This window comes from Amblyomma maculatum, chromosome 1 (genome assembly GCF_055883805.1).
Source record: "Amblyomma maculatum isolate TAMU_Amacu chromosome 1, ASM5588380v1, whole genome shotgun sequence".
Classification (NCBI taxonomy): domain Eukaryota; kingdom Metazoa; phylum Arthropoda; class Arachnida; order Ixodida; family Ixodidae; genus Amblyomma; species Amblyomma maculatum.
Genome location: NC_139344.1, coordinates 158,489,786 through 158,512,209, shown reverse-complemented (window position 1 = coordinate 158,512,209; position 22,424 = coordinate 158,489,786). Strand labels below are relative to the sequence as shown.

Below are 22,424 nucleotides of genomic sequence, written 5' to 3'. Positions count from 1 at the left end.
AGATAGACCACGAATTAAGCCCGAAACCGTGCCAACGCTATTCGACCATTATCCGAACCATCTTCTGCCTAAGAAGACATCGAAAAGAAAGTTGGAACCTCTGTGACCAACCGGCCGCTAAACGACAAAAACGCAGTGCCGTAATATGCCAGTGGTGCAGACGACAGCCATGCACGCACCGTCAAGGATGTTTGACAATGCTTCCAACCCAAGCAACCACCGACGTCCGTTGTACGTCCGAGCTAGAGCCTAACGTCCTTTTCCGAAATTGTACGTCCGTCGGACATACGTACAACCTCCGGTTTCGGACATCCGTATTCGTACGTTCGTCAGAGGTACATACTACGTCCGTTTTTGTATATCCGCATGAGAGACGAGGTGTACGTCCGATGTACGTACGGACGAGTATGTTTCCAGGACATATATTTTCTCGCTGACAAAATTCTGTTTCAACATTCACACTTGTCTTCAATGCTCGAGATGTGTCCTGCCTGGTCAAAAAAAAAAAGAAAAAACATTGGGGCCAATTGGGACCTGCAAATGGTTACATCTGGACCCAATATTGGACACCACCTCTCCGATGGATTAGTCCAGTTGGATTAACCAAATGGTTCTGCAAATACCAATTGGGCATTCCAAATAGTTCCAATTGCGTGTAAAATTCCATTCGGATTTTCCAATGGTACTCAAAATTCCAATAGGAAATCCAGTTATGTTTGCAACTTCCATTCGGCCCCTGATATAGCGAATTGTATTATATGCCAAATGATTAGCTGGTTGGCCTAAAAAACTCTGGCACATACACAGTATGGGGCGATTGTCATTAATTTCTCAGCTTTCATGTCGCAATTCGTTGTATCCGTTGGTAGCGGCGGTCGTGATCTTCAATTGTTACTCTAGCTGAGCCTTAACGTATGTATTACATGTACCACCTGCGCGGCTTCGCCATCCATGATGGTCCACGACCACGTCTTGGCGAACGAAAGCGCCGGATTACCTTGCACTAAAGGTCTTTACAAAAATAGTTTTTTTGCTGTTTGAAACCCCCGCCAGTCCCCACCGGCCGGCGGCCGTACTGTTCGGTTGAAAGTTGCGTATTCCATCGCAGTGTGTGTGTGTGTGGAAGGGGGGGGGGGGCGATGGTAGGTTTTGCTTGAATATCCTCACAAGAAAGGGTACCTATTTAAAGAAACACAATATTCAGTAAAAATATAGTGTTAACTTATTACGGCCAATTCATTTCTGCACATGAATGTTTCTGCCGTAGTTTCGTACCACGTGTTTCTTTGCCGCCATTGCCTGCTGTCGTCCTGCCGCCGCGGCTCGCGGCAGCAGTTTTTTTTTTTTCGTTCTGTGCGGGTGCAGCAACTATGCTCTAATGCCTTCACCCATCTGTGTGCGCTGCAAGGACAACGATTGCGCAGTTGTGCCAGTTCCTAGTGTGAAAGGATTACCCCCTTGGAGCAACAGTGGTTCACGACGATAACACATCAGGACGGACGACTCCGGCGAAAGCGACCGCGTTTGAAAGTGAGTACTGCGATCGAGCTTCGTGAAAATCTGCGCAGCGAAAATTGTATGAATATGTAACAGCGCAGTGAACCTACTGACACATTTCAACGCGAGAGCATTAATGAACTAGTTACACCGAAAACCAGGAGTAATCGGCGCGGTGGCGTCCGTGTATGTCGAGTGAGTTGGCTCTCCCTCTCCTCTACGCAAACTAGGAAATTGCTGGAAGTGCTATCGCGTTCCACTCTTGCTATCTTGCGAAGCTTATAACAAACCTCCTTGTTTTCGTCAACCAAGGCGCTGAGTAAACAGTCGGTCGTCAGATTTTTTTTTTTAATATGCTTGCCTTCGCAAGTTGCAGGTTGCGAGGGCACAGTCTGCGCTGCAGTGCATTACAGTGATAAAATGCATAACTGCTCCTGTACAATGCGATAAGCGATAATCGCCCAAGCTCGCGAGCTTGAAAGTTGTGCACCACTACAAAAAAAAAAAAAGAAAAAGAAAAGCATTTCAGATAGCGAGTGGCCTTTTCTGTGCTTGAAATTATTGAAGCGCGTTATCAGCTTATTTTAATTTAGGTATGGCCTGTATGATACTGCCTTCTGAACTGTCCAGCTTATTTAGCTTTATCCTTGAAGCATTGCAGATGAATCTATGTGATATTCGAAAGATAGCGGGTGCGATATAACTGGCGTGAACTAAGGGAAAGGAGGGCAGAACCTCGCTGATATTTGAGACTGCTTGTAACAAGTGTTGTAGGGCAGGTACAATATGAGAAATACTCAATTTTCTTGTTATTGGCCTCCAGAAAACCTCGAATCAAGGATTATGCTGTGCATGAGCTACAGGCTATTTACTAACCTGTTTTTTTTTTCTTTTTGCAGAAAGCTGGTTGCTTCCACTTCATCACGGAAGATGTGCGCTTCAAGTTTTACGTCATAGTGATGAATTAGACATTTTACAATAAAAATATGCCTGTTGTACTCTAAGCTGCTTTTCTATTTTATTGCCTCGTGGGAGCGAAAAAAGCATGCATGCAGCATATATGCGAATATGCGAGGAAGGTCCGGGAACGGACGTCCGAAATGGACGTCCATTGGCCAGACAAACATGTCCATTTGGACACCCATCGGACGGCCGACGGACGTCCACTGGCTGTTCGCGGACGTCCATCGGCCATCCGGAACATCCGAAACGGATGGCCATTGGCCGTCCGATGGATGTCGGTGGTTGCTTGGGAAGGAGCTGGCAGCAGAAGAGCCGAGCGAGAACTCATGCCCGCAGCAGCAGACGTGCAGCTTTGAGCCTCGGGATCCGTTTGACTCAATTTACATACCTGCAACTTGGACCAAATTAACCGAAGCACCTGCTGGATCTGTAGCCTACGCGCGTTATCGAGCCTAAAAAAAAAAAAAAAAAAGAAAAAAGAAAAGGAACTTTGTCACTTTGTACATAGAAAAAGTGATAACTTTTGGAAGCCTGAACGCAGTTCTGTGGACACAATAGTGTATATTCTCGGAAAAGAAAAAAAAACAAGCGCGTACAATACAACAATATCTAAAGCTGAAGATAGAGCTATATAGGTAGAGTGCACTGGAGGGTCTTTGTTCCGAATGTGGCCTGCAACCAGCTGATTCAGGAAGCACATATATCATTCATGGGAATGTATTTTGCAGAAAAAGTGTCGCTTGACCGTCAACTCTGAAGGGGTTAGCTGCGCTTAATGCAAATACCAGCGGAGGCTTACACAAGATGCGCAGAAAGAAGGAAAAAGCATGCAACTAGCCAAATAAATGCTGCAACCTTTCTCGCGCTCTGAGAAGAGCTAAGAGAAAACTGGCATGGAGCGCGGAACAAGTGGCTCTATTGAAAGCGCAAAATGAGGAGCTAAAGTGAGTCTGCGGTTGAAGCTTTTTTTTTTTTTTTTTTTTTTTTTTTAATCCCGCGCGTGACCTATACAATTGTGACCGTACAACAACCGCTCGGCTGCTGAAACCGCGAAGCCGAAACTGGTGAAAAAAGTAAAATTAATTATAAATTACTTAGCGGTGGTAAGCGAGAAACCACGTGGAGAATTATACACGAATATCTAGCGCATCATTAGCAAGTGAAAAAAAAAAATTAATATACCACCAAAAATTGGTATCAGACTACTTTAAAATTATTGCGGTGTCATATGTGCGGCCTTTCTCCAAAACCTTTAGCGGTGCATTTCTATATTTTTACTTGTTTATTGTTGCTGCGCCTTTTTGCTCAAATTTTACTATATTGTAGACTTTGTAAAAAAAAAGAATCAGTGATACAATCACCACTTTTGTTTCTTGCCTTTCCTTCTGTTACAAAAGAAAGCACACCGCATAATAATCATTTATGTATGAAGCAACAATTAAGTGACTTCCTAATAAAACAAATGAATAAAGAGTAAGAACAAAAACTGAAGTCAGATTCAGACTGCTTGTGTTTATTGTCGCATATGCGATCTTTGAAAACATGCGCGCGTGCAATATACGTTACGAAAAAGCAAGATCGCCCTTCTTTTCTGTAGCATATATGTGACGCTATAAAACGTCACTAACCTGATATATATCACCTTAGCAATAAGCATGACTGAATTGCAGAAACGTCGACGTAACCTATCCGAAAGCATGAGGCCCGTATACGTATTGACGTTCGTAGCACTTGACTGCGGCATCGCGATATACCATGGACCATAAGAAAAGACCGAAGAGTAAATAAAATTCAAAGTTGGATTAATGAACAGTGTAAAATATTAAGGGTATTTTCTGATACCTGTGTCACACGGACAATAACAGTCGTCGTCGATCCGTTCCGGGTTAGATCGCGATTGAGAATATATAGTTCCCATAATTCGGGACAACCACCTGGGCTGACTGAGCGCTCACTCAGAAGGAAGATGCATACGATACCTTACATCCGCAATCGCGATGCGTGGATCGCAATCGAGTGGCCCTAGATCAAATAAAATCGTCATCGGAATATTTCATAGCAATATATTGAATCCGGCCCGGACTCGATCGTTTAATCAAAGATTAACAAACTATTGCAACCAACGTGTCAACTTTAGGTGGTTTTCTCAAATTTCTTCTCTCGCTGGATATCAGGAAATCAATATGTGTTCTGCTTAAGACCTTATCCGGTTCAGCTGAATAAATAAAACAGATATATAGCAGACATGGACCAGACAGTATTTGTTAAACGCTTCCTCGAGCGCTATTTGAGCGTATGATTTTCTCCGCACAGTACTAGGACGGTATGAATGTCTTCCACCAAGACTGTTTTTAGACACAAAGTGCGCTTAAACCGTCAAGAGACAGGTTTCGCAGTGAAAGGCGCAGCACGCTATCCGGACCTATATGCCGCCTATGCTGCCGAGGCCGCGAACGCGGAGCGATAGCACCTTAGCTATTGGTAGCGCCGCCCCGCGGTGGCGGCGGGAAGGCATCACCGCGCCGGACACGCCAGCGCGTGCCCTCGGCACACTAGCCAGTATATTCTAGGCACTATACTACGGGGCTAGATCCATGGGCCCGTCACGTGGCTGAAGCTGTTTCGGTTTTGTCGGATGGTTTAGTGACATCTTCCGTGCATCTTCCATGGCTGTGACAGTATTAGCAGTATTAGTTTCTGCTCTTAGCTTTTGCCTCACATTTTGAGTACTCTTTTGCTGATTGTTTGATTGCAAGTGCTCTTGTTTCTGTTAACAATTAGAGGAAGTTATATTTTTGAAGGTATGTCTTGCTGACGCAAATGTATTTTGTTTTGAAATCGCTGCTGACTGAACATTTAGAATGTATTAATGCAGTCGCACTTGTAGTACGCAGATTTAAATATGCGCGTTCAGCTAGAGTCCACGCAGCTTGCTGTGATTTTCGTCTTTCATCTTTTCCAGCATCTCAGGTATACCATGGCTCCTACAATGCGAAAAGACGTTATTTTATTAGAAGGAATGACATGCCCTGTTTGCGTGGAAATAATACATAAGAAGTTGGCGAACCTCAGCGGTGTTGGAAATGTTCAGGTAAACACATCAATGGCCCACGAAGTTCTCATTACAGATACTGACACATCTGTACATTTGGCTTGCGCCACACTAAAATAATAGTCTATATTTACTTCGTAATGATCTGTCCCGAAGCGTACCTTGCATACCGCACGATACTTATTGTAATATTTGTTCTCATTCGCTTAAGTTAAACTGCGCATGCCATTTAGACCATTTTTCGCGACTTCGACGGCACTATTAGGTCGTAGCTGTGCTTGTCAGACTACAATGGCATGTAGTGGACATGGTGTCGGATCTCAGCTTCCTGCGTGCAATATGAAACTGTTTGCTGCCTCCGCAGAAGATACGTTACGGGCTCGTACAACTACTCATTTCAGGTGGATCTGGAGGAGAATGAGGCGATTGTCGAGTATGATCCTACCGAGGTTACTCTGCGTGAAATCACCCGAGCAGTAATAGAAAGTGGCTTCAACGCACGCACCAAGAACACCCGCCCTAGCCTTGAGGACATCACCCTACTTATTGGTGGCATGATGTGCAATGAGTGTGTTGGCAAAGTGACTACTAGTGTTGCACAAATCAAGGGTGTCTGTCGTGTTGATGTTTCTTTAGACAAGGGCAGAGCAAATGTCACATATGAAACAACTCAAACCGACCCTCTAGCTATTCAGTCTACAGTCAATAACCTTGGATTCGTTGTGACGTTGCCTGAAAGCATCCAGCCATCATCGGTCACACTCTCTGTGGATGGTGTCTCTTGCAACCTGTGTGTTCTTTCAGTTGAAAGAGTGCTTCTTGCAAAGCCAGGTGTCCAGTCTGTCTTTGTGTCACTTGAAGAGCAAAAAGTGCTGATCAATTTTCGTAGCTATGAAGTAAAAGCACAGGACCTGTGTCGAGCCGTCTGCAGTGCTGGCTATTCAGCAACAATCATCAGTGAGCAAGGACCACCAGACTTAGTTTCAGCATTGTTCAGTGTTGCTGGTATGACATGTATGTCTTGTGTTTCATCCTTGGAGGGTCTGTTGTCTCATACTGATGGAGTTGAAGGTGTCAAAGTGTCTCTCCAAGAAAGTACTGCGGCTGTTGTGTACATTCCTTCAGTGTTGACGAGCCAAAAGATTGTAGAAATTATCACTGATGCTGGCTATGAGTGTACTTTGAAAGAGCAGGCACGAAGAGAATCTGTTATAGCTGAGGACACACCACTTCTTGAAATTCACTTCAGCAAAGCTGCTTCATGCCCAGTTATTTCTTCCTTGGACTCTGGTAAGTGCTTACTTTGAATTTCTTGGGTTCTGTATTCCCTGTATTTCCCTGCACTAGTTAATCTACTGTAGCTTAATGTTGCTGTAGCTGAAATTGCAATCTATTTCTCTAGCATGGTGTAAGCACTTTTCTGCAGTGTCATTCAGCATGTGCAGGTTGCCCACGATGAGTATTGTTTAAAGTATTGGTAAATGTAAATGGAGCAAGTTTCTCTTTTCTAGAATGGAAGTGCATCGTTGAGTCATGAACCCTTTTTACGCTAATGGCCATCGGAATAGGTCAGCTTTTCTAGCCATTCCTCTAATATTGAAATGTATTATCCTGACATGCCACACTGCTTTATTTTTTAGTATGGTTTAAGCTGGAAGCTACACAAGGGAAACACTGCTGTTTACTCTTGGGAACTACAAACAAGTTGTTAGTAGTGCCCTGTCTTGTGTTCCCCTCTAGTGTTCATCTTGCATCATACTGACTTTATTCCCCAAAATTGCACCAGCTAGACCAGCAACAAGTCTTCCTTGGCTACTTGTTTTTTAATGCTCTGCAGGAACCTCTTAGTTATCCTTGGCTACTTGTTTATTGATGCTCTGTGGGAGCCTCTTAGTTGTCCTTGACTACTTGTTTATTGATGCTCTGCAGGAAAGTCTTAGATAAAATGTTTAGCAGCTGGCTATTGTATCGTTCGGTTGACACTGATGGTGCAGTGCCTACTTTTATTTCAAAGGAAAAAAACTAGATGGTCCCTTTGTAGTTGTAAGTTTTAGGTGATGCAAAAAGTGATTAAAGTTGCTGCATGGAGGTGGCACTGTTTTTAAGAGCTCTCTTGGTTTTTAATGTTTATTGTCTTGGCACTCACTTTGTTATAATCTGCCAAAGTGTGCATAATAAGTTCAGGTATGTGAATGTCAAATTTTTAAGAAAAGCATGGGCGCCTCGTCAGGGGCTTTTGTTATTTATTTTGAAGTTGGCTGTTTAGGAATGTGGGGAAGCTCACCAGCCCTTGTAAAATTTTTAAACTATGTTTATTTAGCAGACAGCGTCGTACACAATGTAAAAAAGGTCACAACACAAGGACATACAATAAAATTCGGCTGGGTCAGATGAGTATAAATGGCAATACAGGAGGTGACACGTGCTTTCAAAGCTTGCAGTGGTGAAACAAAGGAAATGGTTTTGCCCCCACAGAGACTGCATGAAGTTAATATATGGTAAATTTGACCATAGGTGGCAGAAAGTGTGGAATAATGACGTAAATAACACATGGCACTTTGGAAAGCCCGTCATAGAAGAATGGAAGCCATGCAGGCATCAGGAACACTTCAGCAAAGTAATTTTAACCTGTCTTCGCACTAGATACACACAGACACACACACACCTTACACATACCTTCTTACTGACAAAACAGACATTCCTTTATGCAAAATATATGGATATGAAACTTCAGTTACCCTTGTGTTATTCTCATGTACAAAACTACAGATACTAAGAAAATATCTTAAGCTACTGTACCATGAACATGTCCCTTTTTCTTGCTTTCAATTTACTTCACCTTACTCTAATTATTACTTTTAGGTGAAAATGCATGTTTTGATTTGTCATAGGTTTATACATTTGTTTAAAAGCAAACATCTTAAACAATTGTTGACACAAAAAAATGAAACATTGAGCAGACTTTTGTAACCTCGTGTTTTGTGCTTTATAGCCTTAGCTTTTTATGTGCCATCAAACCAAACACAGCAAAGCTGAACTGATTTTATAGTTGCTGATTTAAGTTTCTGTAGAAAGCAGATATGTAGGCTTTCATAGTCTAAGTACTGGGGTGCACCTTAAAAGAAAAAAAAATATAAGCATAGAGTTATTTTCATCTCTTCTTTTAATTTGTTTTGCATGCAATTCTTCAGTTTAACTGACTTCAGCAAACTAAAAAGCACATCTAGCTGTGTACAACTTTACAGTGTTTCACAGTGGGCCTGAATGCCTTTCCCAATAATTTTTTTACAGGTTCAGGAGACAGAATATTCTCATCAGCAGGAAATACATTGTATTTGCCAGCGGTGGCAAAAGTCTCCTCGGAATCAGCACGCAAAAAAAATGTCCCATTAGAGAAATGCTTTCTTCATGTCAGAGGCATGACATGTGCCTCCTGTGTTTCAGCTGTTGAAAAAAATCTTTTAAAAGTGAATGGTAAGTTCAAGTGGCACTTCGTCATATGAGACCTTATTATTTAGTTTTAAAAGGCTAAATACTTGTTTAAATGCCTTTATCACTGATATTAAATGTTTAAGTCACTGCTTTAAATGAGACTTCACTTGGTAGCTGCATAGTACTAGCGAGCATCTTTGAGGAGATAGACTGAAGTGTTCAAAAAGCTAACAATTCATCACTTCAGTTCTTGAGTCTGACATGCTGTTTTTTCTAGGATACTGTCATGAGCTTTTTACTAAATTAACATTGACAATCCATGATTGTTTTATATTGCAGAAGTAATGCATCAGACTTTGGACATATGTCATGGATACTGGAGTGGATGTTGAATCTGATCTGCCTATTGCAAAAGTTACGTTTATGTCATATGGGGTCACTGTAAATTTGCAAGCCTCATTTCAGCGTTACTTCTGGATAGTTTGATGGGCAGGAGTGTGGCTGAAGGTTAAATAACAGAAATGACTGGGCCATGTGGGCCTTATTATTAACATTACATGCATTTGTTTATTATTTCTTCCAAAATTTGTGTGATGTCACTAAGAGTGGAATTTTAACTTTTGGCTTGCTGGATGGTTTTATTTGCATTACTATTTTCTAACTGGCCATGGTTTCAGTAAACTTTCACTGGATGCATATAAAGAAGTGGCTTACTATACATGCTGTTATAATTTATTTTCTTAATTTTTGCTCCTTAGGCGTTGCGCAGGCACTCGTAAGTCTTCTGTCAGAAAGGGCAGAAGTGAAGTATGATCCAGAAAAAGTTTCGCCCATGCAGCTTTCGCAGAAGACAACAGAACTTGGTTATGATGCTTCAGTTATAGAAACAATAGACATTCAACCAGGAGAAATCGATCTGGAAGTGAGTATGCACCAGTTTTGTTTTTTCTTGTTGTTTGTGGTTTGTAACAGTAATGAACCAAAAGTTTTCCGTGCTTGTTCTGTTATATTGTTCTATATTCAGGTGTAGCCACATATCATCCCTGTGTAAGCACGTAGGATCCAAACAGAAACGCTGTAGTTTGTTGCCTTGTATTGGGAAGCCAGCATGGACGCATTCTTGATGGAAAGATGGACAGAAATTTTGTAGTTAGTATGACAAGCTGAAAATGGCCTTGCTTCACAGCCCAGCAATGTTTTGTGTATTTCTTTTTTTTTTTTTTTTGTACGCAAGCTTGCCATAAGGCATATTATATAAACTCATGTAAATGGTTTTCCGTGAGGAACCGGAGCAGGCACCCTGTCTTAGCGTTGTCGGTGAGCCATTTAGAAAAGTCCTCTTCCCTTGTTGTGGTTAGTCCCACTTCGCTCAGAATCTGTGTCCTTGATGCCCTTGTCCCTGCACAAGTCCATAGCAGGTGGCGAACATCCACTTCTGCAGCTGGTGTGGAACACTTCGGGCATGTGGTTGGTTCGATGTCTGCTTGCGATTCCCATCGGCATTTTACCGACGGGGTAAGGGCCACCCCAGCTCTTATCCTTCTAAGGGAAACCTCCTCCAATCTCGTTAAGTTACGAGGGAGTGGGAATGTACATGGGGGAATGTACACTCTGCTTCTTTTGTCTTTGAAAATATTTGTAAGCTAGCTCTTGAAGGTCAGTTAATAACTTATCGAAAGCAACCCAACTTGCTTCCTAATGTTAGAATAATATTGATTTTTCCCATGTGCATTCGCAGCTGAGGTGTACAGGTAAAGAAATTCAACAGCTACACATCTTGTGCATTTAATTTCAGTAGGCTTATCATAATATCTTGACGAGAGTTATTGTGGCAACTCCGGTCTGGTGTACATGCTAAGATGTTTTAACAAAAGCTTCATCAACAATGCTGTCTGAGCCGCATCAACATTACCCATTATTATTCACTCATTTATTGAATGTCATAGAAATCAGGCAAGGGCAACAGTCTGTTTTCTGTTACTTGTTTTTAAATACATTTCTTGCATCTGTATGGAAGCTCCTGTTCTGATTTCAGATCAGAGGCATGACGTGTGCCTCTTGTGTTGCATCCATTGAATCTAACCTCCTCAAACAACCAGGTGTGACAAAAGCAACAATTAGCCTTGCCATGCAAAGGGGCCACTTTGTTTTCGACACAGAACTTATTGGTCCACGAAGGCTTATCCAAGCTATAGAGGTCAGTAGTGAAAGATATATTGTTGCATGCCATTCAAAACTGTATTTGTTACAGCCGCTGGCATGTGGCCTTATCAGTGTAATTGTAGCACACAGATCAGTTCTGTACTCTTTATTTGTTCATGCTCTTCGCGAGACGCAGCTTTATCATTTTCTTTGTCGCGCAAGATGCGCCGAGATGTATCTCGAAGATTCCAGCCACTCACGAGTGTTTCTGCAACGTTCCAGGTTTTGCTAGTCACCATTAGCGGCTTTTTTTAGATGTTTCTTCGCCGCCTTTAAATTGAACGGGCTTTCTTAGTTTGACAACCAACAAACACGTCTGCTGTTATCACCGCTGCCGATTCGCTTAGTTTTTTTGCGAGCGCAAGTCAACCCAATAAAGAGTTTTGTTCAAGTGCAATACCAGTGTCTTAATATATGGCTGCCGGGTTTGTCACCACTATGTGACAACATGCCTTCGGTCTTGAATTACTTTTGCTGTGTATCGCTCTTCCAGTGTACAGTGCGAAATTTAGGGTAATATTATGGTAAATGGAATGGTATTTTGGACAGCTTAGTGACTTTGAAATGTGCATGTTAACGTGACAGTGTTCAAGTTCCTGCTCTTGGGGCATTGGCATTATGAATGCAAAGTCGAGGGCATGCTTCTGGCAGGTGGTAGTTGTCAGGTGACATGGTCGGGCTTTGACTGGTGGTCACATTGTGGGACATCACGAGAGCATATAGCATAGCAAGTCGGCAGGTATTTCCAACTTGGGCTATTTTTAAAGATGGGAGGGTGAGATGGAAATTCTAGGCCATGCAGGCACAGTCACATAGCTTGGATAAAGCACCTTTATATTTATGTCAGGTGGTCTTTCACATAATATGAAAGGTTATGACTGTAGGCGAAAAGATAATAGAAGCATAAATTAAGGAATGGTGATTAAGCAAGTAGCAAAATGCATGCATATATGTGAGCAAGGAGCCACAAGGGGAGCTGCAGACGAGAGCCATTAATGCTGTCAAATCATATCCTTAAAAGTCCAACTCCAGTGTCCTTTGGTATTCAGCTAAGTATGCACTCATCTTTTGCACTTTCTTGCTCATTCCTTTGCATAATTGTCTTTAAAAGTACTGTACAAAGGCTATTTTTCTTTCGTAAATTGTCTAGGGGCAGCCATTTTCTGTTGGAAATGTTTTTCTTCCTTCTTTAAAATGTTCTTTGGACCTCAATTGTTTGTTTCTTTTTTTTTTTTAACATAGCGCTGTAAAACTGGGCTTTTCTTTTTAACTATGTATTTACAATCTTTATGAGAGGAAGAAAAAAGGGTAACCAAGCAAGTTCGATAATTTTTTTCTACTTGCATGGTGTCTTTACGAGACTGAAGTGTGTTCTAGATTTTTTTTTTCTACTTGTATTGTTAAGTCTTACTTTCTGTATAATCTTAGTCCAAATTTAATGGTAGTTTAGAATTATTGCTAGTTAGAATACTTGCTTATTTATAAGTAAAAGAAAGATGAGTGCCAGAAGAAAAAGGCATGGCATAAAAAAAAGGAATCAGTGTGACGGGAGACACTGCACATACGTGTCAGGTTAGGTTTGTCCCGTATTGAGTACTTTGCAGTCATTTTTGACATTACCTGCCTTATTTGCCCCCCTTGAAGGGTAATGTAATATGATATCTTTTTAACAGAAAGCAATATAAAGAAAACATTTTATTTAATAACTCTATTTTAGTTTAACCACGTAGACATATTGCAGTTGTTAATGCTAAAGTAGCTGCAATCACTGGTGCATAATTCACTTCTGCAGTATGTATGCATTGATATTATTGATCGATTCATTTCTGAAAGCTTCATTTACTAAGTTGCCTGCACATTATCAGTTCGGGTATTTGTAAAATGATGTTCACAGATTATTTTTTTCACTTTGTTGTGGCTAAGCTTTTTCTGGTACCTATTGCGGAATACTTCAGTTACCTAATTTTTGAATATTTCAGTTAAAAACATTTATCTAATATCTGGAGCATTTTTTGGACTCGTATATTATGAATGTTAAAAACTGAGATAGGTCCTTTAACACCATGATGTATGTACTTTTTGCTTATAATCATTGCTCAGGAACTGGGATTTGAAGCATCCCCTGTAGCAGTCAACAAGCTGGATGTAGATCATCTTACACATGTTGCTGAAATAAAGAAGTAAGTAGGAGTTTCTTTATGGACCTGTTTTGATCTCTTTGAGGCATGCTAATATAAAACTTCTATTGAAATAAATATAACTGAAGCCTTGCAGAAAAGCCTTACATGAGAGCATATACAGCTCATTCGGTCAAAAAGCCATCACCTTACTCCAGTTTTGGCTTGGCTTTTGTTGAAAGTATTTGAACTATAATAGAAAAAATGGAGGCCTCTAGTTGAGGCGGTGGGCCTTCCTTTACGGAGCGGCTCAGGTATCCACTGAGATACTGGGTCTTTCCTTTCCTATAAACCAATTTATAAATTAAGTGTAAGTGTCCACCAAAAAGTGAGACAGATATTGCACCTTCCTTTCCCCAATAGTCTACTTAAACCAAATATATTTTAAGTTTGCAGAATGAAAATGCAGTGTTAAAGGCACTGGTGTGTTTACTGTTAAGGCGAAGCTTGAGCACCTCCCCAATTTTTTTCTTTTGCCACGGACATTTTTCAAAATGGGGCATAGATTGTTGGCATATTCTTTATGAATGCACATGACATGGTTCATCATTTTAATTTAAAACTGAAAAGCTTGTGTGCTACATTGTTTGGGAAAATCTGCATGAAATAGAAAAAGTGTGTTGTTTGCTAGTACTGCAAATCAAGTAAGGAAAAGGGTGTTTAAGGTGGGTGAAAATTTTGCAGCATTGCTATTTGTTGTTTTGCTTTTTTTAGTGTGTAAAATACAGTACCATAGTTTCTAGTATATAAGTCTCACTTCTTCTAAATAGTATTTTTTCCAGAAGAACAAAATAAAACCCAAGTCACTCCGGCGTATGAGACGCACCTGTTCACTCGGTAGAAAACTTGCTGAGGATCACGCTGTGACAAAGTGTGTCGAAAATACAGGCTTGCGGCAGTCGCCGTATATGCCCCCTATTCTCGTGATACACAGTGCTGACACAGGTGCATGCAGCGTCCAAAGTCTTTATTTATCTAAACTTTTTATTTGGTGCATACAAATGGTATATGCACTTACAAATGGTGTTTAGACAAAACTATCGGAGAAAAAAAAAAAAAAAAAAGGAAAATGAAAGGAGGAGAGAAAGGGGTCCAGAGCAGCGAGGGGGAAATGCAACACCAACTAGGCAATTACCTAGACTTCATGGTTTACTTCGTCGTCTGGAGCACACGGCTTTGGGCCAGTCCAGGATCATTTTTTCGCTAACTGCAAACTGCTTTTCTGCAGTCCAGTACCCATTCTCCTCGTCAAATTCAACTGTACGCAACTTGAATTTTACGTCCAAACCTTTTCGCTTCACAGGCAACGCCATGTTTAGCGAGGAATAAGACACGATGCGACAGATGTGAAGCATGCATGGTAATGGTGGTGAAAAACTCTTATTGGTACAGTCGAACCCGGTTATATCGAACCCGGATATATCGAATTTTGGTTATATCGAACTCTTGAAATATCCCCTTGAAAATCCCATGTAAAAGTATAGGAAAGCCGCGTCATATATCGAACTCAATTTCACCGGTCGTTCGATATATCGAACTTCGCGCCACGCACTGGAAAGTGCGCCTTCCCCAAAGACGATTGCATCACCCTTGGCCGTTTGCCGCGTGACGTTTTCAAGCCACGCTCGGAAGGAATGAGAGGGGACAATTCGGCGACGGCTGGTCTGGGCAGCGCCGCGCCCATTCCCCAAAGGCGCGTGCATCTGCAGTTGTCATTTCCCACGCGCCAGCACATGACGTTTGCAAGCCATGTGCGTGGGTGTGCCCATTCTTTTGCCGAGCTATCTCTCTCCTTCAGCACGCGCAACGCATGCGCCAAGCCAGCTGACCATTTTCAGACAGACATCGGACGCTTTCTCCAGCGTGTGTTGCGAACCCTCTGCATGCGGCGGCGCGACGGCTGACGTGGCTACGGCGCCTGCGGATGTTAAGAAGCGGCAGCTCTCTCTCTCTCTCTCTCTCTCTTTGTTTTGTTTTTTTTGCGAGAGTCATCCTTTCTTATCGTTGTGCTGTACGCGTGGCGTAGCGTAAGATATGGCGGCTGCGGACGTTTAGAAGCGGCAGGTTTGTTTTGTTTTGTTTTTTTGTTTGTTTTTTTTTTTTTTTTGCGGGGATGTTTATTTTTTATTTTTTTTATCGTTTATCCTTGCATGTATGAATCAGCGAAAGCACGTGGTGAGCTGCTGCGATCATAACGCCCGCCCCAAGCGCGGCGTGATAAATCGAACCAGGCTTGTGCAATCAAGCCATCACGGGCACTCTGCCAAGTTCGCTCCCCGCCACCGCAGGAGCTATCAAAAGATAAAGGCGCACCCTGACGTTATCTCCGCACAGCATCTTGGCACGCTGCCAATGAGCTGTGGATGAGACGACCGAAACGGACTGACGCGCCATCGACATGCAAGCAAAAATGCTCGTGATTTCGGCCGCCGCGGCGACACAGAAACCTTGTTTTGAGCTGCCCCGGTGCTCGAGCGGCGAGAGGGATGCAGTTCCAACAAGTTTGAAAATTTTCGCTCTGTCGCTGCCCCTTGTCGCTGAGATCGCTCAGTCGCTTGCATGTGAGCGAGCTGGCCTTAACGCATTTTTTTTTTTTTTTCAAATTCTCGGGTGCAAAAGTGGAGGGTGGGTGGGTTCATTATGCGAGTGGGTTGATTACGCGACAAATACGGTATCGTTTTTTCGCATCGTAAGTGCTGTCACAAGCCGATTTCTGTATATCGAATTATCAATATATCGAACTATTTCGCGATCCCCTTCGAGTTCGATATATCCGGGTTTGACTGTATTAAGGCCAAAAGAAGGAAAATTATGTAGGAGCGTTGTGGGCGGCCTTTGGGCTACCGGTTCTGGCGTCTAGGTTGTTCAAACTATTGCAACGATCAGTGCAATTAAGATGCCATGGCGGACGGAAATGACTGGAACAGAAGTGGCTTGAGAAATAAAACTTGTTGCTCACAAGCTACCATATTTAAATGAACAGCACATTTTCTTCCTTTGGTATTAAACTGTCTATAAAAGCATATGAGCTGCATTTCGTTTTGAAGCAAAAAGCTTCACTAGGCTAGTCAACACTGAGTCTGGCGTGCGTGTGGTCACTTTTAGCCACAGCTGCGCATGTGCGAACTCTCCGAGTGACGTCAGTAGGAGAGGCGCAGGTATTTGAAGCGAAAAGCTTCACTACGACGGTCAGAGCCAAGCTTCGTGTATGCCGTGACGTCACAGCCAAGGCCAAATGCTCAGACCCCTCACCAAGCTCTGCCGGTGTTGCCTAGCTCGCTTAAGGTGTGCGACTCCTCCTCATTAAAAAAGAAATTAGTATCCATCCGGTAATCGAACCTCCATCTCTTGGATCCCCAGCCGAGTGCTTTACCGCTATGTCACGCCGCGGGTCGTGAAGCGCTGCTCATAATTCTGCTTGTCTACCGTGAGGATGATAGCGGGATTCCGCGCGTGACAGGTGCTGCGATTGGCACGCAATTTGAAAGTACCAAAGACTAAATCACTCAGTTAGGGGGACGTCAAGGATGTGGCGTCACCTATCTGCCGTCAGCTATGAGGACCAAGCGGGAACCAGTGTGTTGCATTGCCACCAGGCGGTGCTTCTTGCCTTTCGCGAGTGACAGATACTGCGCCTTTCCTTACCTGTAAACAAATTATAGAACACCGGTGAACTTAGGCGCGCTCAACATGGAAGCCAAGGAGAGTTTAGCTGCTTGCGAACGGCGCAGAAGACTGGAAAAATTGACTTCTTCTGATCCTGAGGTAGTCACTGCTTTTCGCTATGTATATCTAGGCATAGTAGAGCTAAGCCATGTTTAATTTTTTCCAAGGAATTCGCCTTTACTTTTAAGTTCTTTTGAAATGCAGTTGCTGTGCTTGGCAGAAGATGGCGTGTAGTTGTGGCATGTAATTTTCCAACTCGGGTGCATCCATGCACCGCCCATCAAATATTTTGCCATGTAAAAATTGTACATTGTTGGTTTTAACGTCCTAAACTGACATTTGGACATGACCGACGTCGTAGTCATGGGCTCCAGATCAATTTTGACCACCATGGTCTCTTAACCTGCGCTGACATCACGCAGTGCACAGACATCTTTTCAGGGGCAGACAGTGCGTGGCCGCACCATGGCCCAGAAGATTTCTTTTGTACATAAGTCGCTTCGGTGGCTAACACGCAGTGACGAAATTTTCAGAAACAAACCGCAACTTATACACCAGAAAATATGGCACTTAGCAACTGTAAGTAGCTGGTCTGCCTGTTGTACCCCTTAGCTCCAGAAAAGGTTCAACTTATTGGACTTGCAGTCTTTCCAGGTCTCAGAAATTATCAGGGCTACCTAGATTGCAAATGTTGTTCCATTGTGTAAAAGATCTGTCCAACATCCTGTCTGACTATTTTTTAGTCATGAGGTGTGCTGGTGCTTGTAAAAGTGGGTGTTTGTGCTTAAGAATTCCACATTGAACATTTTTGCTATACAGTGTCCTGTGTTCTTTATTTCTTTTTGTCCTGCCGTGGTGTTGCAGTGGTTACGGTGCTCGACTACTGCGCCCGAAGACGTGAGATTGAATCCTGGCCTCGGCGGCCACTTTTCGATGAAGGCGAAAAGCTAGGCGCCCGTGTGCTGTGCGATGTCAGTGCACGTTCAAGAACCCCAGGTGGTTGAAATTTCTGGAGCCCTCCACTATGGCGTCTCTTCTAGCCTGAGTTGCTTTGGGACTTTAAACTCTATAAACCAAGCCATCTTTATTTCTTAGGTTTTTTTTTTTTTTTTTGGTCGTATTGTAAAGTAGTGAGCAAAAATTTTGTATTGAAACTACTGGTAGCAGCTGCAGCAAGATACCACTGTAAAGAAAGATTGTACAGAAGCATTAAGAAATGCAGGCCCTTCCCGTGTTACTGAGAGAAACCTTCAGGGTATTACTATGTAGGCAGCAAATTTAGATACAAAAATGTTTTCTTGGTAAAAAGTTGCCAGGACTCTGAAACTTGCTTGTAATGCTTGCTGTGAGAGTAGTGCTGTGAGAGCAGATGCGAGTGTCACTTTAATCGTGTAGACCCTGCTGATATTGCTGAAAAAAAAAAAAAAAAAAAAAAAAGTTGTAGGCAGTAATGTAATATTGTCCCTCAAAGAATTAGGGGTGTTTAATAAAAAGTAAACTAACTCTGAAACGCAGATTTTATATTTGCTGTTGGAGCAGCGTAAACAAAATAACGTTCATAGTGAACATTCCTATCAGATATTTGTGTCAATGCTTGAGCATGATATAAAATCTTGAATGTGATTTTAGTGCTTGGGAAACCTTGTATCCATGTAGCTTATGTCTAGGTGCATGTGTCCGGTCATTGACTGCTCATCACTTCAGGAAATTAAAGTGCAAATGCACACTATTTGGTAGACATGTTCCTTGTTTCAAGAAGGAGCTACGCAGATCTATGGAGCTGGTTGCATGTGTGGCCATTGGACAAGTAGGGGAGTTGATGTGCAGAGCTCTGAAGCCCGCATGTGGGGCTTATATGCAAAACTATTCAGTTCAGTTCAGTCGTTCAGTCGTGTCCGACCCTTCGTGACCCTGTGGACCTTATCACGCCACGCTTTCGGTCTCTCACTATCTTCCTAACATGACATAACTTCATCTGCAGCACCTCGAGGATTCCATCTAACCACCGCGTTCGCTGCCTACCCCTTCTCCGGTGACCCTCAACCTTTCCCAACATCAAATCTTTCTCCAGCTACTCTTCTCTTCTCATCGATGACCAAAGTAGCTGAGCTAAAAAAATGTTGAAAGAATGTTGAAAACTATTCAGAGGGCTGTATAAATAGAAGGTTTAGTTTTCAGTTCAAACAAACACCAAACATGTACCATTTTTAATTTCATTTTGTCTTGAAAAAGGTCAATATCCTTCACATACACTATCTGGTTTGCTGGTTATTGAGTACGAGTCACGATCGGTCAGAAAAGATAAATAAGAAAGTGTGAAAATCAGAAGTGCTGTGAGGCAACAGTATCGTTGATTAAGCAGTCGAGAGATACGTTATTAAACCAGTCCTGTTCTCCTTTAGAGAAATTTCACGTGGAGACCAAGGTGCTTCCCTATCTCATCAGAATTTGTCTGCTAGCATAGTGCTTCTGCTTACACTGTCCTCACCTTATCTGAGCACTTTATTTTGTTAGAGTTTTTGTACAGCATGTAAGGACACTGGCAATGTTTGTAACATTAAAAAGCCACCATCGTCCCGGAAGCATACAAACAGCTTGACTACAAAGTGCCGTATTCTGGCTTCTGCAGTGGTCCAGAGGTACTTTGACTGCTGTTATCATCCCACAGACTGCATGATGAGAGGCTCTTGAACTTATTCCGGACATTGGCCATGGTCACTTTTTCTCCTTTTCTAATCTGAGGCTTTGTTCCTGTGAAGCATTTGCTACCTTCACAGAAGTTCGTTCAATCACTGAAGAAGTGAGCAGTATGGTATAAGCAACAAATACACATGTATTTGTTACAACCAGATAAAAAAAAAATTGTAAAGTGGATCAGAGAGAAAAGCCCGTTTTCACTTGAGCAAACAAGAAAATTGCCTTTGTTCTTTTGTTGCTTTTGATTTTCTTTAAAAAGTTTTTTGGTTTTTTGAAACCCAGGTGTTAGAAATAAGCTTGCATTTAGCATTACTGGTGATCATACTTCATGCAGCAACCATGGCTCTAAATGTGACCATGTGTGCGTTAGCTACGTGTTCATAGCCCACTCTTACGAACAAGCCACCAAAAATAAACTGTATTTGACTTTTAAGTGCAGAGGGGTGCCACATGTGCCACCAGAAAAAAAAAAAAGAAGTTCAGGAATTTAATATTTGCCAGAAGAAAAAATTACAAATTCTGTTCTGAAATATACACCAAAAAAAGTCTGCCATATTTCGAAAACTGAAAAGCTCAACACCTATGGGTAAAGCAACACTTAAGCCCATATTTGGGGTCTGATGGGATGAAATAAAATACATTGCAAGGTATCATAACAGAGAATAGACACAAAACTATTGCTGCCTTTGAACTGTTAATCTTATGTTTGGAGTGGGTCACATTCTATAAATTGCAATACACAATTACCTAAGAGATGTTTTGTGTAAGTCTACATGCTTTGGATTTGTGTTTTCTTTTTGCTTAGTTATTGCAGCTAAATAAGTATTGTCTACAGCCACATACAGGCTTAAATGCATTTTGTTTACAAGCTGCTGCACTTGACCCCCTTATGCTAAGCTTTGTAGCCGTGAAAGCCCATCCCTGTCTTCTTTTGTCTGTGTTCTTTTTTTTGTATGTAAGGCTGTTCATCGACTTTTCGCTTTTTTTTGCTGTTTGTTAGTTTGTTTTTCCTGCTTTCATGCCGTAGCATAACTTTGCTCTACTATGCTTTGTCACCTCATGGCAGTGGAAAGATAGATTTTATTGTCATGACGTCCAAACACCTGATTTTTACAATTTTATAATACTGGTCAGTGCACACTATTCATGCTTTTGTGATCGTGAGTCTTTTTCAATGCCTTGCTTTGTGTGTCTGAATATGACTGAATTAAGCTGCAGTGGTGGCGGTTATGGTGGCTACACACAAAATGTATGTGTAGTGTAAGCCATCACATAAGGGAGTACCAAAACACCTAGGCTTGCCCAGTGCTATGAGTGTGCTCATTCACGAATACTATGTCGTGAGCCGACAAGTCCCTGGCTCCAAGGGTAAGTTTAGGCTAGGTACAGCATATTCCTGTTGCACAGTTTTCAGAAGGTTTACATAGTGTTTACATGAATTTTGATCTTGTACTGGGCTCATATTTCAGACAAGAAATATAGTGACATAGTTTAGAAATCATTGCATGAAGACCCTGTGATCTTTTGGAGGTTCCAGTTATCATGGTAGGAAAGCGTTTGAAGCTGGACTTTTTGCTTTTTACCAACATACAACAAAAGGATGAGTACATTCAGTATTGTAGGGTAATAAACTTTGTGTTTTTTTTTTTTTCTACTTCACATTTTAGAAATGCTAGGTGTTTTAGAATGATAGGTGCAGAGCTGAAAAGGAACTTGTAAAATATTGCTTGCAGGTTTTGCACCATACAGTCAGGATGTTTCCTTTCCTTTTGGTATGCATTTTTGTATGCGTAATGGAATTTAACTGTCCACATGCATGCATGCTATAGTGTTCTCCTCACTACTTTTGTTCTTTCAGGTGGCGCCGTGCCTTTGTAATTTCCCTGATTTGTGGCATTCCTACAATGGTCATAATGGTGTACTTCATGGTCTTGGCAGACATGGACAATCATTGCTGCCTTATTCCGGGACTCTCCTTGGAAAACCTGCTCCTGTTTATTTTTTCTTCGCCAGTCCAGGTACTTTAATGGATACATACAATAATTGCATGACCATGGCTCGGACCTACGACTAAGAGTAGTATGATAAAGTAATTCTAAAATTATTTCAATTCCGTTTTTGCACTTCTCGTCTTTGTTCAGTGCCTGAAGTGATGCCATGCTTCTACCATTGCTGGGCTGAATCCAATAACAAAGAGAATATGTGGGGCCTAATGTCAGTTTACCCAGTGACAAGTTGCAGAAATCACAAAAATCGAGTAGAGTGGTTTTCAGGATTTTTGTATTACACTGCCCCAGATTTGGATATTTCAAATAAGCTTGTAAAGTGTGCATACCGAGCAGTCATTATTACACCTCCAATGTGAATGCAGTTTTTGTTTTCTTAGAATTTTGCGTTAGTTTGTAGTTGATTTCATAGCTCAGGGTTATATATTAGAAGAAATTGTACTTATGTAAGTATGATACTGAAGCTGTATGTACAGCCTTCGTCGAACGTTTAGAGCCCAGAGGATTTGCTTTTAAAGCGTATATCATGGCTTCTTTAATAATCATGGAAGTCCTAGCCATTGAAAAGGGTAAGACAAAAAATGTTCTGCCTTCAGCAAGTTTGAAAGCCTGGAAATGCATGTTATGGCTCAGAGCAGATCCCCTGAGCTCTAAACGTTTGACAAAGACTGTACCACTAAAGATCGTAGAAATTAGGTACCAAAGCTCTCCCACACTTTCAGTTTGGTATTT

The 22,424-nt window shown here is 41.9% G+C and overlaps 1 protein-coding gene across 2 annotated transcripts in view; it reads left to right on the top strand.

Moving 5' to 3' along the window:
• Nucleotides 1–5,043: 5,043 nt before the first annotated feature.
• The window catches only part of LOC146204725 (copper-transporting ATPase 2-like), a 77,381-nt gene continuing 60,000 nt past the window's right edge, over nucleotides 5,044–22,424 (top strand). For both annotated transcript variants that reach the window (XM_084589442.1, XM_084589443.1), the window contains exons 1-8: nucleotides 5,044–5,261; nucleotides 5,423–5,551; nucleotides 5,914–6,802; nucleotides 8,804–8,986; nucleotides 9,703–9,866; nucleotides 10,980–11,141; nucleotides 13,247–13,326; nucleotides 21,545–21,704. In XM_084589442.1, the coding sequence (XP_084445568.1) occupies nucleotides 5,438–5,551; nucleotides 5,914–6,802; nucleotides 8,804–8,986; nucleotides 9,703–9,866; nucleotides 10,980–11,141; nucleotides 13,247–13,326; nucleotides 21,545–21,704 (1,752 nt within the window). In that variant the 5' untranslated portion in view covers nucleotides 5,044–5,261; nucleotides 5,423–5,437. The remainder of the gene's footprint in view (nucleotides 5,262–5,422; nucleotides 5,552–5,913; nucleotides 6,803–8,803; nucleotides 8,987–9,702; nucleotides 9,867–10,979; nucleotides 11,142–13,246; nucleotides 13,327–21,544; nucleotides 21,705–22,424) is intronic.